Genomic DNA, 17461 nt, shown 5'->3' on the forward strand with positions numbered 1-17461 from the left:
TAAAAACAATAGGCTTCCATTCCGAACCTACCCCCATGCAAAATTTCGTGAGGATCGGACGATAATTGCTACATACATATAATACCCTCAAAACGTAGTATTGGGGGGTGTAAAAATTTAAAAAATTTAAAATTCAAAATTGTAAATCAAATTGAAAAAATCGCATGCGATAAAAGAATATGACAAAAATGGAAAAAATGAAACAAAAGATATAACTTTTTTGTTGGTATATTATCCCGCGATTTTCTTAGATTTTATCCTTTTCTGGCAAGAGACCATTCCGAATTGATCGGAATTGTGAAAATCGGCCCAGCGGTTCTTGATTTATAAGCAGATTAAATAAAATATTTATTGTATATATTTCGCTATATATCCGATTTATTGGCTATTAGCATCACTGTAATGGTCAGAAGTGATTTTTTAATGTATTTGTGATTTGGCTGGGATTAAAAATATTCGCGGTTTAGTGAAAGTTTTTCTATTTTCTTACATAAAAGTTAGGGTCTATTTTACCCGTTAATTATTGTCCGATGGCCGCTCAAATTGGTAGGTTTCTTCCCAGTCCCAAACTCTAACTCCATGTAAATTTTCGCGTCGATTGATTCATAATTGTGGCCTATAGAGCAACTGCAAAATCAGGAAATTTTTCAATTTTTGGTCCATTTCAACCCCTAAATATCGTGCGATCATCTCCAAAAACAATAAGGTCCTATTCCTACCCTAACCCCACCTCCATTTTCAATTTCGTGAGGATCGGTTCATAATTGCGACCTGTAGCTTGATTACAAATTGAAATGGACAGACGGACGGACGGACAGATCGGCTAGATCGACTCAGCTCGGCGAGCTCGGAAACCAATATTTCGAGGTGTTACATAATAGTGTTGTAGGGTATAAATACCGAATATCGGGGGTACCGTTATATGCGGGCTATACGATATCGTGGACCTATATAGAGAATTATCTTGCAGGGGGTAAAATACCCACCAGGAACTCCTTGTGAGGAATTTTAGACAATTCCGTTGAAAATTGTGGCTAAAATCATCAAAATACCGAATATCGGGGGGTTCCGTATGGAGGCTATACGATATCATGAACCTATATAGACAATTCTCATTCAGGGGTAATGTGCTCACAAGGAACTCCTTGTGAGGAATTTTAGACAATTCCATTGAAAAATGTGGCTAAAATCATCAAAATACCGAATATCGGGGGGGGTGCCGTTATATGGACCGATATAGCCCATCTTCGATATCGTGGACCGATATAGCCCATCTTCGAACTCTACCTGCCTGCAGACAACAGACAGATCTGTGCAAAATTTTAGCTTCCTATCTTAATTTGTTTTGACTGTAGCGTGATTAACCCAGACGGACATGCAGATAGACGGACATCGCTAGATCATCTTAGGATTTTACGCTGATCAAGAATATATATACGTTACAAACGGAATGTCGAACTTAATATACCCTCCATACTATGCATGGTGGAGGGTATAAAAACTGCAACAAAGTCAAACACCATAATTTTTATACCCTCCACCATTCTATGGAGGGTATATTAACTTTGTCATTCCGTTTGTAACTCCTCAAAATATTCATAATAGACCCTACAAAGTATATATATTCTGGATCAGCGTAAAATTCTAAGGGGATCTAGCGATTTCTATCTGTCTGTCTGTCCGTCTGACTGTTCGTCTGCCTGTCTGTATATCTGTTGTAATCACGCTATCTTTCGAATGAATTAAGATAAAAGGCTAAATTATTGCACCAGTAGGCAGATTAAGTTCGTAAATGGGCCATGTCTGTCCACGTTTTCGAATAGCCCCCATATAACGGTACCTTCCGATATTCGGTATTTTTATGATTTTAGCGACATTATTCACCGGAATTGTTTCAAATTTTGTACTTGAAATTCGTAATGGATACTACAGCCTGTGACAGGAGATTGTCTGTGCAGATCCACGTCTTCGTATAGCCCCCATATAACGGTACCTGCCGATATTTAGTATTTTCATGATTTTAGCGACTTTATTTACCGGAATTATTACGGAATGGTTACTACAGCCTATGACAAAAATTTTCTTATGCTGGTCTACGTCATCGTATAGCCCCCATATAACGGTACCTGCCAATATTCACTATTTTGATGATTTCAGCAACATTATTCACCGGAATCGTTTCAAATTTCGTACTGGAAGATCCTAATGCGTACTACAACCTATGACAAAAAATTTCGTATGCAGGTCCAAGTCTTCGTATAGTCCCCATATAACGGTTTTCATTTAAGTGGTAGTTTTCGGTTTTTTTTTTTAATTTTTCAATTTCCTTTGAAATGGTGGAGGGTTTTAAAAGTTCGGCGCAGCCGAATATAGCTGTTTTTTTACTTGTTATATATTTTTTTCAAATTTTATTAAATGAAAGCAAAAAATGTCGGAAATAGCATCAAATTTTAGCAAAAGTTTAGATTTGATCGAATTGGTCACCTTTGGCACGAATTAGGGACTTCAAACGGCCAATGAAACACGCTGTCCGTATGTTGCTCTGCGGTATTTTGACCCATACCCGGAGAAGAGCTTGCTTGAGGTGATCGACACTTTGGTAATTTTTAGTGACAACCTTTCTTTCCATACTACTCCAGATACAATAGTGCAACGAATTGGTATCCAGAGATTTTGGTGGCCATTGTGCGCTGGAAATGAAGCGAGGAACCTCATTTTGTAACCATTCTTGAGTGGTGCGTGCTGAGTGCAATGGTGCTGAGTCCTGTTGGAATGTCAAAGGTCTGCGGCCCCAAATGTTTGCGTGTCCAAGGCTTTAAAATACCCTCCAGAATATTTTCGCGATAATATTTGGCGTTAATTCTAATGCCATGGTCGATTAATACGAGCGGAGAGCGAAAATCGGCTGTTGTAGCTGCCCACCCCATCACCATGGCCGGCGCTTGAGTTCTTGAATGGCTAATCGAAGGTGCACATTTTCAGCTGACCTCTTTGGCAAGTAAACACGATCATTTTGTTTGCTTACAAACTGCTGGACAAAGAATTCTTTCTCATCGGAGAAACCAAGTTCGGCAGTTCAACACTTTCGGTCAACCGAAGCAACTCTTTAGCTCTTTGAGTCTATTTTCTGTTCATTCCTTTGCGGTTTAAGTTCTGGCACTTTTTGGAATTTCAATGGCTTTACCCCGAGCTCATTTTTTATTATTTGCCGATTGGAATATTGCGATATGTTCAGCTCACGAGCCATTTTTCGACCACTGCGACGCGGGTTTCGATCAAGTCGCTTCATTACTTTTGAAACCATTTTTGCTGATGTTGCTGTTATCTTCCGTCTACTTCCACTCCTTTGACGTCGGGCTACACTACCAGTACCAGTATCACGGTAACGAGCGATGATACGAGACACAAAAGATCTATTCACATTTAAATGCTGGAGTGCTCCAACGATAGCCACTTATGGTTTTCCAGAAAGAAATCACACTGTCACACTTAAATTCCATCACGAATAACTTTTTTCTGGAAAATTCTCACCAAAATGTTTTGGCACGCTTGTAAACAATATAATGAGCTGTCACTGGAAAAATTTCTACAGCTGTCGGACAAGTGGCTTAGAAATGTCAGCAGTCTGAAGTTGGTTGCACTTTGTTTATCTCACCCTGTATGTGACAGCTATATTTATATCTGAACCGATTAAGATCAATTTCAACAGAACAAATTCTTTGGCGAGAGAAAAATTTTGGCGAGAAAAAATAATTTGATGATTTGGAGTTATGGATCTATCTCGATTCCTTTCACATGTTACACACAAATATACAATGACTTAGTGCGACCCAAAAAAAAATATATATAATAATCCGAAAGTTGTATGACTCGAATAACCTATTTAAAAATATATATTCCATTTCGCATATGACTTACAATTTTGGTAATCATCATTTCTTATATTTTATACCCTCAGCCAAATAACTATGAAGGGTATATAGCATTTGATTCTGCTAAAACGTGTCTCATCGAAATAACGGTTTTAGACCCTAGGTCTCTTTGGACCAAATCCATATCAGGACATTTGTTCGAGCGATCTAACTATGTCCGTCCGTCTGTCTGTCTGTCTTTCTTGCTGGATGGCTGGTGCGCACGATCTCTCGAAGGGAGGAGGAGATTTGGTCGAAATTTGGTACATCGTAACAATTTTATCAAACTTAGATCAAGTTCGGATATTGGAAATATCCGTCCACTCCTTCTGGTTACCCTACCCCCCCTCCCCCCACCCACAAAAGCTCGATTTTTTCAAAAAAAAAAAATATTTCTGCACAGAAAGAGAAACGAAACGTCAGTGCTAGGTCATGTGCGAAAATGTACAATATCGGCCCACTCTATCAAGTACCAAAAATTGCCCTAAAATGGATAAATAATAATATGAAAGACCTTCATTAAAGGGCTGTTCCAGATACTTTACTAGTCTGGCAAACTTCTTCGATATTATAAAGGGAAACTCTGTTATCATTGTTAACACTTTTACATTCTTGCAGTTCTGGAACAGACCATTATTATCTTCTTTTTTTAAATTCGCTATAACGTCGTCAATTTGTCAAATAACTACCTTACCCAAGTATCAAAATAACGATTTACTCCTGGAAATCTGTCCAATTATCCTAGGTTTTTTTTTTCAAATACTCTGTCAAATTTAGTTGAAATTTTACACATAGTAATCTGAATATCAGTCCAAGATTGGGTGCGAAAATTGGCAACAGTGGTTCTCCTTCTTAAAAAATGCGAAAACTACCCCACTGGAGGCAAATTTGGCATTTGATGTAGTCCAGTTTATTATTATTTTCAGTCCACGCCTCCTCGTATGTCGCACACAACTCAAAAATTATAAAATATGAAAACAATGTCCGATTTCTTAAAACTTCGGACATCTCAATATATTTTTCTTAATATATCAAGATGTCAGCCCAGTTCAGCCCAAAAAACGCAACTGAACCTTTCTAACATCTTTATTATAAAAATGCTTATCATGATATGTTTTCAATTTTCACTGAAATATTTTTTTATCAATCCTCAAAATTTGTTGATCAACTTCCTTCACAATCTCAAGGCATACGATTTACAGCAAACATGTGGAGGTGGTGGATCGAAAACAGGCTTCCCATTCTCATCCAAATACTCCTTGTAAACAACTGTGTTGATACAATCCCAACCCTGGTGCTCCTTGATTCGGGCCGAATAGAAACTGCTGCAATCGGCCCTCAGCAGTTGATAACCCTTCTCTCTACCCAAATCTCGTAGAAAATCATAGAATCTCGCAGCAATATTCCGACCACGCATCGTGTGATCCACACATGTTCCAATGATATAGAGAATTCTCTCAACGCCATAACGTTGACCAACCTTGGCATCACGTTCAATGCAGCCGAGTAGCTTTAAAATTTTCCCCCATTTGGTGTTGCCTTCTATGGCAGCTGCTTCAAACAATTGGTCGGCCTCATCTATACCCTGTGGCCCGGCTATACAAGCACCAATAATTTTATTGCTTGGTTTATGCACCGCCATAACACAGCTACCATATTTGATGTTGTCCAAAAGAAATTCCTCCTCCCCTGGTGAAGCCACTCCTTGCGGTTCTGTGTAGCCCGTTAAGGGCTCATCGGTGAAAAAATATTTTCTCAAGATTTCACGGATTTGTTGACGATCTTCCTCTTGGATTATTTTAAGCTCTATATCATCAGGACAGCTCATTTTAATGTGGGAATCTTAGACGCTGTGGTGCTGGTTAGGCGCGACCAATTAGGCGAGTGAAACGCAGGCAATTGTTGTTGTGACCAGCCACTAGCTGCTATAAAAAGTGTTTCTAATTTCATTCGAATCATCAATTGTGGAGATAAGAACGGCGTTGTTGGTGTTGTTCTTGTTTCTGTTATTCTAGCATTTACCATGAAATATGTCAATGACTTGTCATATTTTGAACTTTGATAACAAATTAAATTTGGGGCTCTCACTTCTAGGCTAATGTCCAAATTATTAACTTACTCGCAAAAGTAATGGTTCAAAATAAACCGATAACCCTAAGAACAAGTAAAATCAGGCAACGAAAACGTAGACTGATTTCTAAAAATTTTTTTAAGGTGTATATTCATTTTGTCATTCCGTTTGTAATTCCTCGATATACTCATGTCAGACCCAAGAAAGTATATATTCTTGATCAGCGTAAAATACTATGACGATTTAGCCATGTCCGTCCGTCTAACCGTCTGTGGAAATCACTCTAGCTTCCGAACGAAATGAAGTAAGTTGATAAAAATTTACCCAAATGTAAATTTCGTCTGCATGACTTTTGGTATTAATGTAGGTCCACGTTTCGGTATAGCCCCCATATAACGATACCTCCGGATATTCGGTATTTTGATGATTTTAGCGACATTATCCACCGGAATTGTTTGAAATTTGGCATTTGAAGTTCGAAATGGATACTACAGCCTAAGACAGAAAACTATATGTGCAGGTTCACGTCTTCGTATGGATAGATACTACAGCCTATGACAGAAAATTGTCTGTGCAGGTCCACTTCTTCGTATAGCCCCCATATAATGGTACCCCCGATATTCGGTGTTTTGATGATTTTAGCGTCATTATTCACCGGAATTGTTTCAAATTACGTATTCAGAGTTCGTAACGGGAACTACAGCCTCTGACAGAAAATTGTCTGTGCAGATCCATGTCTTTGTTAAGCCCCCATATAACGGTACCTCCCGATATTCGGTATTTTGATGGTTTTAGCGACATTATTAACCGGAATCGCTTCAAATTTGGTATTTGAAGTTCGTAATGGATAATATAGCCTTTGATAGAAAATTGTCTGTGCAGGTCCAAGTCTTAGTATAGGCCCCATAGAACGGTACCTCCCGATATTCGGTATTTTGATGATGTTAGCGTCATTATTCGCCGGAATTAGTTTACATTGTGTATTTGAATTTCGTAATGGATACTACAGCCTATGCCAGAAAATTGTCTGTGCTGGTCCACGTCTTCGTATAGCCCCCATATAACGGTATCTCCCTATATTCGGTATTTTGATGATTTTAGCGACATTATTCATCGGAATTGTTTCAAATTTGGTATTTGAAGTTCGAATTGGATATTACAACGTATGATAGAAAATTGTCTGTGCAGGTTCACGTCTTCGTATAGCCCCCATATAACGGTACCTCCCGACATTCGGTATTTTGATGATTTTAGCGACATTATTAACCGGAATTGTTTCAAATTTGATATTTCAAGTTCGTAATGGATACTACAGCCTTTGATAGAAAATTGTCTGGGCAGGTCCACGTCTTCATATGGCCCCCATACAACGGTACCTCCGGATATTCGATTCTTTGTTGACTTTAGCGACATTATTCATCGGAATTGTTTCACATTTGGCTTTTGAAGTTCGTAATGGAAACTTCAGCCTATGTCAGAAAATTGTCTGTGCAGGTCCACTTCTTCGTATAGCCCCCATATAACGGTACCCCCGATATTCGGTGTTTTGATGATTTTAGCGACATTATTCACCGGAATTGTTTCAAATTTGGTATTTGAAGTTCGTAACGGATACTACAGCCTAAGACAGAATATTGTCTGTGCAGGTCCACGTCTTCATATGGCCCCCATATAACGGCATCTCCCGATATTGGGAACTTTGTTGATTTTAGCTTCATTATTCTTCGGAATCGCTTCATATTTGATATTTGAAGTTCGAAATGGATACTACAGTCTGTGACAGAAAATTGTCTGTGCAGGTCCACGTCTTCATATGGCCCCCATACAACGGTACCTCCGGATAATCGATTTTAGCGACATTATTAATCGGAATTGTTTAACATTTGGCATTTGAAGTTCGTAATGAATACTACAGCCTAGGACAGAAAATTTTCTATGGAGGTACATGCTTTCGTATAGCCCCCATATATCAGTACCTCCCTATATTCGGTATTTTAATGATTTTAGCGTCATTATTCACCGGAATTACTTCAAATTTGGTATTTGAAGTTCGTAATGGATACTACAGCCTATGACAGAAAATTGTCTGTGCTGGTCCACGTCTGCGTATAGCCCCCATATAACGGTACCTCAAGATATTCGGTATTTTGATGGTTTTAGCGACATTATTCACCGGAATTGTTTCAAATTTGGTATTCGAAGTTCGTAACGGATACTACAGCCTAAGACAGAAAATTTTCTATGGAGGTACATGTTTTCGTATAGCCCCCATATATCAGTACCTCCCTATATTCGGTATTTTAATGATTTTAGCGTCATTATTAACCGGAATTGTTTCGAAATTGATATTTGAACTTCGTAGTGGATACTACAGCCTAAGACGGAAAATTGTCTGTCCAGGTCCAGGTCTTCGTATAGGCCTCCTATATCAGTTCCTCCCTGTATTCGGTATTTTGATGATTTTAGCGTCATTATTCACCGGAATTATTTCAAATTTGGTATTTGAAGTTCGTAGTGGATACTACAGCCTATGACAGAAAATTGTCTGTGCAGATCCACGTCTTCGTATAGGCCCCATATATCTGTGCCTCCCTATATTCGGTATTTTGACGATTTTAGGTACAATACCCACCGAAATTGTTTGAGATGTCGTATTTGAAGTTCGTAATGGATGCTACAGCCTGTGACAGAAAATTGTCTATGCTGGTCCAGGTCTTCACACAGCTCCGATGTAACGGTACCTACCTATATACGATATTTGTTTGATTTTAGCTACATTATTCGCCGTTTATTTCAAGTTTCGAATTTGAATATGGTAATGGCTTATGACAAACAATGCCTATGTAGGTCCACGTCGTATAGACCCCAAAATAAGGGCTATATTCGGTATTTTTAAAATTTTAACAGAATTTTTTAAGGATTTTATTTTTTGAAGATTTCCAAATTCATTCCACATGGTGAAGGGTATTCAAAGTTCGGCTTGCTATTTTTTTTTTTATTTCTAGAATTCATTCAGGAAGTTTTCAGTTTCATATTCTCATAGATATTCCTCCTCTCAAATGCTCATAGATATTCCTAGGTAATCCTCCAACTCATCCCCTCTCTCTCTCTCTCATCTAACACTCACTCCAAAAACTGGTTTTGCCAAAAACAAATCTTAACTCTAATCCCCCACTTGTTAAGTTAAAGACACGACAACTACACTTAATTGCTGGTGTAAACTAGCAGTGATTAATGTCGTCTTTAGTAGTGTACATATGTCTTAGTGGATTATATTTATAATTGTGTCGTCTTAACACAACTTTCGACTCAACGAGTGAAGAAGAGAGTGAGAGAGAGAGAGGGAGAGAGTATCCTATGAGACGAAGAAAGAAAATGAACTAAGTTTTCAACTAAACTTCAGCAGCAACAAAAGCAACACCAACAACTTGATGGCATAGAGAGACTCCATAATTCTTTCTCTATTGAATTTCGATGTTCGAAAACTTAAAAACGTGTTCTGCTTCTTCTTCTTCGGCTTCCCGTTAACCGTGCAACGTGACAATGTGCCACACATTGAACAGCCGAAAGAAACAACATTGCCAAAAGGGTTATGTCTTACCTCCACCTATTTCTTGTTTGTGTTTTCTACTTCTATCTCCACTTTTCATTTGATTTCCCATTTGGTTGTTTATGTGTCCCAATGTGTGTGTGTGTGTCGAACATCTGTCTGTCCGTCTGTCCGTCTGTTGTAATCACGCTACAGTCTAAACGAATTAAGATAGGAAGCTAAAATTTTGCACAGATCTCTCTTTTGTCTGCAGGCAGGTCAAGTTCGAAGATGGGCTATATCGGTCCACGATATCGTATAGCCCCCATATAACGGTACCCCCCGATATTCGGTATTTTGATGATTTTACCCACATTTTTCAACGGAATTGTCTGAAAATCCACACAAGGAGTTCCTTGTGGGTACTTTATACCTCGGCAGAGAATTGTCGATATAAGTCCACGATATCGTATAGCCCCCATGTAACGGTACCCCCCCATATTCGGTATTTTGATGATTTTACCCACATTTTTCAACGGAATTGTCTGAAAATCCACACAAGGAGTTCCTTGTGGGTACTTTATACCTCGGCAGAGAATTATCTATATAGGTCCATAATATCGTATAGCCCCCATATAACGGTACCCCCCGATATTCGGTATTTTGATGATTTTACCCACATTTTTCAACGGAATTGTCTGAAAATCCACACAAGGAGTTCCGTGTGGGTACTTTATACCTCGGCAGAGAATTATCTATATAGGTCCACGATATCGTATAGCCCCCATACAACGGTACCCCCCCATATTCGGTATTTTGATGATTTTACCCACATTTTTCAACGGAATTGTCTGAAAATCCACACAAGGAGTTCCTTGTGGGTACTTTATACCTCGGCAGAGAATTATCTATATTGGTCCATAATATCGTATAGCCCCCATATAACGGTACCCCCCGATATTCGGTATTTTGATGATTTTACCCACATTTTTCAACGGAATTGTCTGAAAATCCACACAAGGAGTTCCTTGTGGGTACTTTATACCTCGGCAGAGAATTATCTATATAGGTCCACGATATCGTATAGCCCCCATACAACGGTACCCCCCCATATTCGGTATTTTGATGATTTTACCCACATTTTTCAACGGAATTGTCTGAAAATCCAGACAAGGAGTTCCTTGTGGGTTCTTTATACCTCGGCAGAGAATTATCTATATAGGTCCATAATATCGTATAGCCCCCATGTAACGGTACCCCCCGATATTCGGTATTTTGATGATTTTACCCACATTTTTCAACGGAATTTTCTGAAAATCCACAAAAGGAGTTCTTTGTGGGTACTTTATACCTCGGCAGAGAATTATTCATATAGGTCCACAATATCGTATAGCCCCCATATAACGGTACCCCCCGATATTCGGTATTTTGAAGATTTTACCCACATTTTTGAACGGAATTGTCTGAAAATCCACACAAAGAGTTCCTTGTGGGTACTTTATACCTCGGCAGAGAATTATCTATATAGGTCCACAATATCGTATAGCACCCATATAACGGTACCCCCCGATATTCGGTATTTTGAAGATTTACCGACATTTTTCAACGGAATTGTCTGAAAATCCACACAAAGAGTTCCTTGTGGGTACTTTATACCTCGGCAGAGAATTATCTATATAGGTCCACAATATCGTATAGCCCCCATATAACGATACCCACCGACAGAGAATTCTCTATATAGGTTAACGATAACGTATAGCTCCCATATAACGGTACCCCGCGATATTCGGTATTTTGATGATTTTGGCCACATTTTCTAATCGTATTGTCTGAAAATCCACACACGGAGTTCCTTGTGAGTACTTTACACGCAGATATAGATTTGTTTTTATAGGTCCACAATATCGTATATCCCCCCATATATCGGCACCTTCCTATATTAGATATTTTAAAGATTTTAAAAGAATTTTTATTGGATTTTATTTTTTTGAAAATTTTCTAATTCGTTCCAAATGGTGGAGGGTATTCAAAGTTCGGCCCGGCCGAACTTACTGCTTTTTTACTTGTCTCTTTTTGTTTTTGTCGGACAAAAGTGTATTACAAATATTGGCCTTTAATGCCTTCGAGAATCGACTTGAAATAACAACAAAAACACTGTCCCCTTCACTCTTTCCCCCCACCCAATCAAAAACCCTCCACCTTGGCCACAACAATAGAAGTGCCGGGAACTTTTGTATGTTCCACACTTTCAAATTTTCGGTGTTTGCTTAACATTTGTATAATAATACGTTGTAAAAGTAGGAGAAGACAAACAACGACAACAATAACAATCGAGGCAGTAATAGCAGCAGCAACACCTAAGCATCCGTTGCCAATAGCAATAACAACAAGAGCAGCAGCAGGAGTAGGAGCATAAGAACACAGCAGCAGCACAACACCAAACAAACAAATAAACAAACTTAGAAAGTTTGAGAAAATTTTCTTAGCCAACAACACGAGCTAAGAAAACGAGCGTTGCAAATCGGAGATGGTATGTCGTAAAGGGATATACATTTTTGACAATGGGGTGAAGGGATTTTCCTAGTTTCATGGGTATCTACGGGTGATATGAAAAAACTGCAACCAACTTCAGACTGCTGTCATTTCTAAACCACTTGTCCGACAGCTGTTCGAATTATTCCAGGTCATTATATTGTTTAAAAGCGTACAAAAGCATTTTGGTATTTTGTGTCTCGTACCTTACTCGTTACGTGATACTGGTAGCGTAGCCCGAGGTGAAGGAAGTGAACGGAAGAAAACAGCAACATCAGCAGAAATGGTTTGAAAAGTGAAGAAACGACTTGATCGAAACCCACGTCGCAGTGGCCGAAAAATGGCTCGTGAGCTGAACATATCGTAATATTCCATTCTGCAAATATTAAAAAAAGAGCTCGGGGTAAAGCCATTGAAATTTCAAAAAGTGCAAGAACTTACACCGCAACAGAAAGAACCGAAAATGGACTGAAAAGAGCTAAAGAGTCGCTTCGCTTGGTCGAAAGTGGTGAACTGCCGAATTTGGTTTTCTCGGATGAAAAAACATTCGTTGTCCAGCAGTTTGTAACCAAACAAAATGATCGTGTTTACTTGCCAAGGAGGTCAGCTGAAAATGTGCACCTTCGTTTCGATGCACCAGAACTCAAGCGCCGGCCATGGTGATGGTGTGGGCCGCCATAACAGCCGATGGTCGCTCTCCGCTCGTATTAATCGAACCGTGGCATCAGAATAAACGACGAATATTATCGCGAAAATATTCTGAAGGGACATGCAAACATTTTGGCCGCAGACCTTAGATATTCCAACAGGACTCAGCAGCGCCACCCAAGAATGGTGACATAATGAGGTTCCTCGCCTTATTTCCAGCGCACAATGGCCACCAAAATCTCCGGATATTAATCCATTGGACAATTGTGTCTGGAGTGTTTTGGAAAACGATGTTGGCACTAAAAAATACCAAAGTGTCAATCAACTCAAGCAAGTCCTTCATCGGGAATGGGCCAAATACTGCAAAGCAACATTCGGGCAGCGTGTGACGGTTTCATTGGCCGTTTGAAGGCCATAATTCGTGCCAAAGGTGACCAATTCGAATATATCTAAACATATTCTAAAAATTGATGATATTTCCGATATCATTCGCTTTCGTTCAATAAAATTAAAAAAAGGCAAAAAATTATGGCATTTGACTTTGTTCAGCTTTTTTATCTCGCCGTGTTATATATAAAAGAGTAGAGTAATTAACTGACTGACTGACTGTCTCACTGATTGACTGACTTAACGATTCATCAACGCCCAGACAAAACGGCTGGAGCTAGAATCTTCAAATTTTGTGTGAGGGTCACTCTTGGTCTGAAGGGATTACATGAGGCTTGGTTTTTGGAAAATCGTACCAGAACGGTATGAAAAGTACTAAATATGTTACCCACTGTATTTGAAGAAGCAATAGGAACAGAACTCTTAAATTGGGAATGAGGATCACTGATAGAGTGTACAATAGATGTACCAAAGTTTTTTTTTTTTTGGAAATTCGCATTTTAATTCGCATTTCTTTCCATGTGAACGTTCAGAGCTAAAAACTTGAAATTCGAAAACGGTGACAAAGGTTGAGGTGTAGGGTTTATACCCATTTATACGAAAAGTGCTAAACGGTACTAAATTTAGCACAATTTGAATTTGGAGGAACGGATGGACCTGGAATCCTGAAATTTGGCGGAAATCTGGCAGAATGTAGGATTGCTTGTTGGAGGATGTTTTCGAACTTTGTACTTATGTACAAGAAAAGTACTAAATTTGATAAAATTTCGATTTGGGTGAACCGATAGAGCTGGAATTCTGAAATTTAGAAATAAGATTACTCTTGAACTGAGAAATGTTGGTAATTTTGGAAATTTGCAGTCATGTGTACTAAATATGTTACAATTTAAATTTTGTGAGAACCACAAGAGCTGGAGTTCTCAAATTTGGAAATAAGATTGCTATTGAATTTTAAGACCGGTGTTTGTAGGTATTTTTCGAAATTCATACTTATGTGTACTGAAATGTACTAAATTTGGTATAATATGGATTTTGGTAAACCGATAGATCTGGAATCCGAAAATTTGGAATTAAGATTGCTCTTGGAGAGTAGGATTGGGTTGTGTAGGAAGTTTTTAAAATTCGTACTTATGTGTACTAAATGGTACTAAATTTGGGACAAATTGGAATCGTGATGAACCAATGGAGGTGGAATTCGGAAATTTGGAATGAGAGTCACTAATGCATGCTGCGGTATAGATGCCCCAAAGGTTTATTGCAAATTCGAACTTTACATTTAGGAAATGGTTCTAAAATGTTAATAAACTTAAAAAATGGTATCATTCGGGTATTACGTGAACAGAAAGATCTAAATCCTTGAAATTTGATATGAGTGTCAAGGTTGGAAAAGAGGTTCGATATATGAATGTGGTTTTGGAAGTGTGTACTAAGTGTGGCAACTGTACTAAATGGTACCAAATTTGGAACAGTTTTGTTTGGGGTGAACGAATGAATCTGGAATTTTGAGATAGAAAGATGATTTTGGAAATGTGTACTAAAAGTGCACGAACCATTCTAAGTAGTACTTTAATTGGTACAATTTGGTACTGGAGGAACATATAGTGGTTAAAATCTGAAATTTGATATTAGGGTCGCTGTTCATGTGTAGCCTGGACGTATAGAGTTGGTTTCGGAAATTTGTACTACATTTGTGCGAAAAATACCAAATAGTACCATAATTGGTGTCGGGCGAAGGGGATAGAAATACATTCTGAAAGTTTATATTTTAATTACTGACGGTATCTGTGTTTGCGATTTGGTGGTGGTTTGAAAATGCGTACCATATTTGTACGAAAAGTACTAAATGGTAGTATTGGGTGTAGGGATAGGACTGGAATCCTCAAAGTTGATATGGAGATCACTGTTGGTGTCAATAGTTAAGATATGGAAGTGATTTCTGAATTGTGTACTACAAGTACACGAAAAATAGTAAATTGTACTATACTTGGTACAATTTGGTATAGGGCGAAGATGTATTGCCTTTAATCTGTACTTTGTTATTAGGGTCGTTGTTCATGTGTAGCCTGGACATATGGAGGTGGTTCGCAATATAATTGTACGAAAAGTACTAAATGGTACCAAATTTGATATTGGATGAAGGGGTAGAGATTATATTCTGAAATTTCTTACTTAGATTACTGGTGGTATCTTTATATAAAATTTGGCGGTGATTTGGTAATGTGTCCTGTTTTTGTACGAAAATTACTAAATGGTACTACATTTAGTATTGGCTGAGGGCAGAAACCTGGAGTTGTCAAGTTTGATATTGAGTGTAAAGATAGGTCTGGATTCATAAAAATTCGATACAGAGGTCTCGATTGGTATTTACAATTGTGATATGGAAATGGTTTCGGAAATGAGTACAACAAGTGCACGAAAAGTACTAAGTGGTACTAAATTGGGTATTGGGTGAGAGGGTAGCGTTAGAATCCTAAAATTTGATAATGATTTGTAATGAATCGGATTTATGGACCATAATTGTACGAAAAGTACTGAGTGGTACTAAATTTGGTAATGGATAAAGGGAGAGAGCTGGAATCCTCAAATTCGATATTGAGACCTCTGTTGGTATCGGGTATTGCGATATGGAGGTGGTTTTGTAAATTTGTATATTTAGTATTGGGTGAAGTAATTGAGTTGAAGTCCTGAAATTTGATATGAATGTTACTGACTTTAAGCTCTGGTGGTGGGATTAAAAGTGTGTTCAATAGATGTCCGAAAAGTACTTATTTGAACTAAATTTGGTATCGAGTGAACAGATACAGCTGAAACCGTAAAATTTCATGTTGCGTTAATTGTTGATGTCTAGGATTGAGATATGAATCCTTTTTGTACGAACAACACCAAATGGTACTATATTTAGTATCGGGTGATGGTATAGAGCTTGACTCCCGAAATTTGATATTGAGGTTTTAGAAATGTGTGCTATAATTGTTTGAAAGTATTGTACTAAATTTTACTAAATTCGAATCACTGTTAGTGTCTAGGTGAACAAATTGTGCATTTTGGGTCCTAGCTCGGAATAAATTAAAGATCTTAAAGTGGACTTTTAATTGTGGATTCCGTGGTCTCGTTTAAAAAATGTTTTTTTTACAAGGACTTTCAATAAGGGTAGATTTAAAAAAAATGTTTTTGATTTATTTTTTCGAGTCCAACAAATATTTTGCATATTTAGTAATTATTTTTTTCTATAAACAACAAAAACTGTGAAGATTAAAAATTATTTTAAAATATTTTTGAAAAATCTACAATAATGTTAAAATTTTAATATATATTTTGACAACATTTTTGTTGGGTCGGTTTTTTATTATTTTTTTTTAAACAAACAAAATTGTTAATTAAAAAAAAAATATGCGCATATTTTTTAAAAAATTTTAAGGACTAAAAATTTTTCCTGTTTTTTAGATATATTTTTCGAGGACGAAAAATAATCGGGTTTTAAAAAAAATTAGAACTCAACAATAATCGAAGATTTTAAACATTGTATTTTTAAAAACCAAAAATATTAATGGATTTTTTTAATAAAAAAAAAATTCAAGGACCAACTCTTGCGAATTACAATTTTCTATATCTTACTACAGGCGAAAAATATTTCATTGTAATTTATGCGAAATCATTGACTAAAACATTTAGAGACTATTTGGGTCTTACCTCTGGCTCTATCTCTCGGTTCCAATTGTTTAGCTTGCATCCACGCGAAAGATCCAAGTATTAGTTTACATTGTTCACGTATTATTTTAATGATGAGACAGCATCTCATTCCCAATAGCTTCGTGAATCTAGCACATCATTTACTGGATAGTCTCTCATTTAAAATATTAGGAATACTATCCTCCACCACATTATTCTTTTCGGAGGCTCCCCGGTATATCATTTCTAATAATTTTTGGTCTAGCTCGTCCTCTACGAACATACGCAGATTATGGATTTTCTCAAAAATTCCAAAAATTCGAAAATTTCTTGAACATTTTGTGCCCGAATTTGACCTCATTGAGTTCTTGCTTCGTTTCTTCTATTTTTCCACAGATTCCTGGGTTTCAGCAGATGAACGGCAATTTTTTTTTTGATCAAATTTATTCAAGAACAAAAATATTTTTAGAAATTGACATTCAGGACAAGGCAACTAGACCGACTGAAAATTATTGTGTTTTTTTTTTTTCAAATTACAAAAGCACAATTTTTGCCAAAGAAGAATATGTTTGTTGAAAAATTTTAAACAAAGGATCCTGATGCGAAGTTATTTTCCCATCAATTGGTGTTTGAAAAAATATTAAAAAAAATCCATGTTTTTTAGTTCCTCATTTTTTTTTTTTTTTTTTTTTTTTTTTTTTGAAAAATACACGA

General features: G+C 37.4%; 2 protein-coding genes across 2 annotated transcripts in view; one reads left to right on the plus strand and one right to left on the minus strand.

Moving 5' to 3' along the window:
* Nucleotides 1–17461, plus strand: part of LOC101893484 (lachesin) — a 453169-nt gene that overhangs the window by 183770 nt on the left and 251938 nt on the right. The window lies entirely within an intron of this gene.
* On the minus strand, nt 5054–5798 carry LOC101887856 (arylalkylamine N-acetyltransferase-like 2). The gene has a single exon (XM_005187220.4). The coding sequence runs from the start codon at nt 5737–5739 to the stop codon at nt 5086–5088; it is 654 nt and encodes a 217-aa protein (XP_005187277.1). The 5' UTR covers nt 5740–5798; the 3' UTR covers nt 5054–5085.

The sequence above is a fragment of the Musca domestica genome, unplaced genomic scaffold (genome assembly GCF_030504385.1).
Source record: "Musca domestica strain aabys unplaced genomic scaffold, Musca_domestica.polishedcontigs.V.1.1 76, whole genome shotgun sequence".
Lineage (NCBI taxonomy): Eukaryota > Metazoa > Arthropoda > Insecta > Diptera > Muscidae > Musca > Musca domestica.

Coding starts and splice junctions, on each gene's coding strand:
- LOC101887856 (XM_005187220.4), bottom strand. CDS start 5,739: ATGAGCTGTCCTGATGATATAGAGCTTAAAATAATCCAAGAGGAAGAT.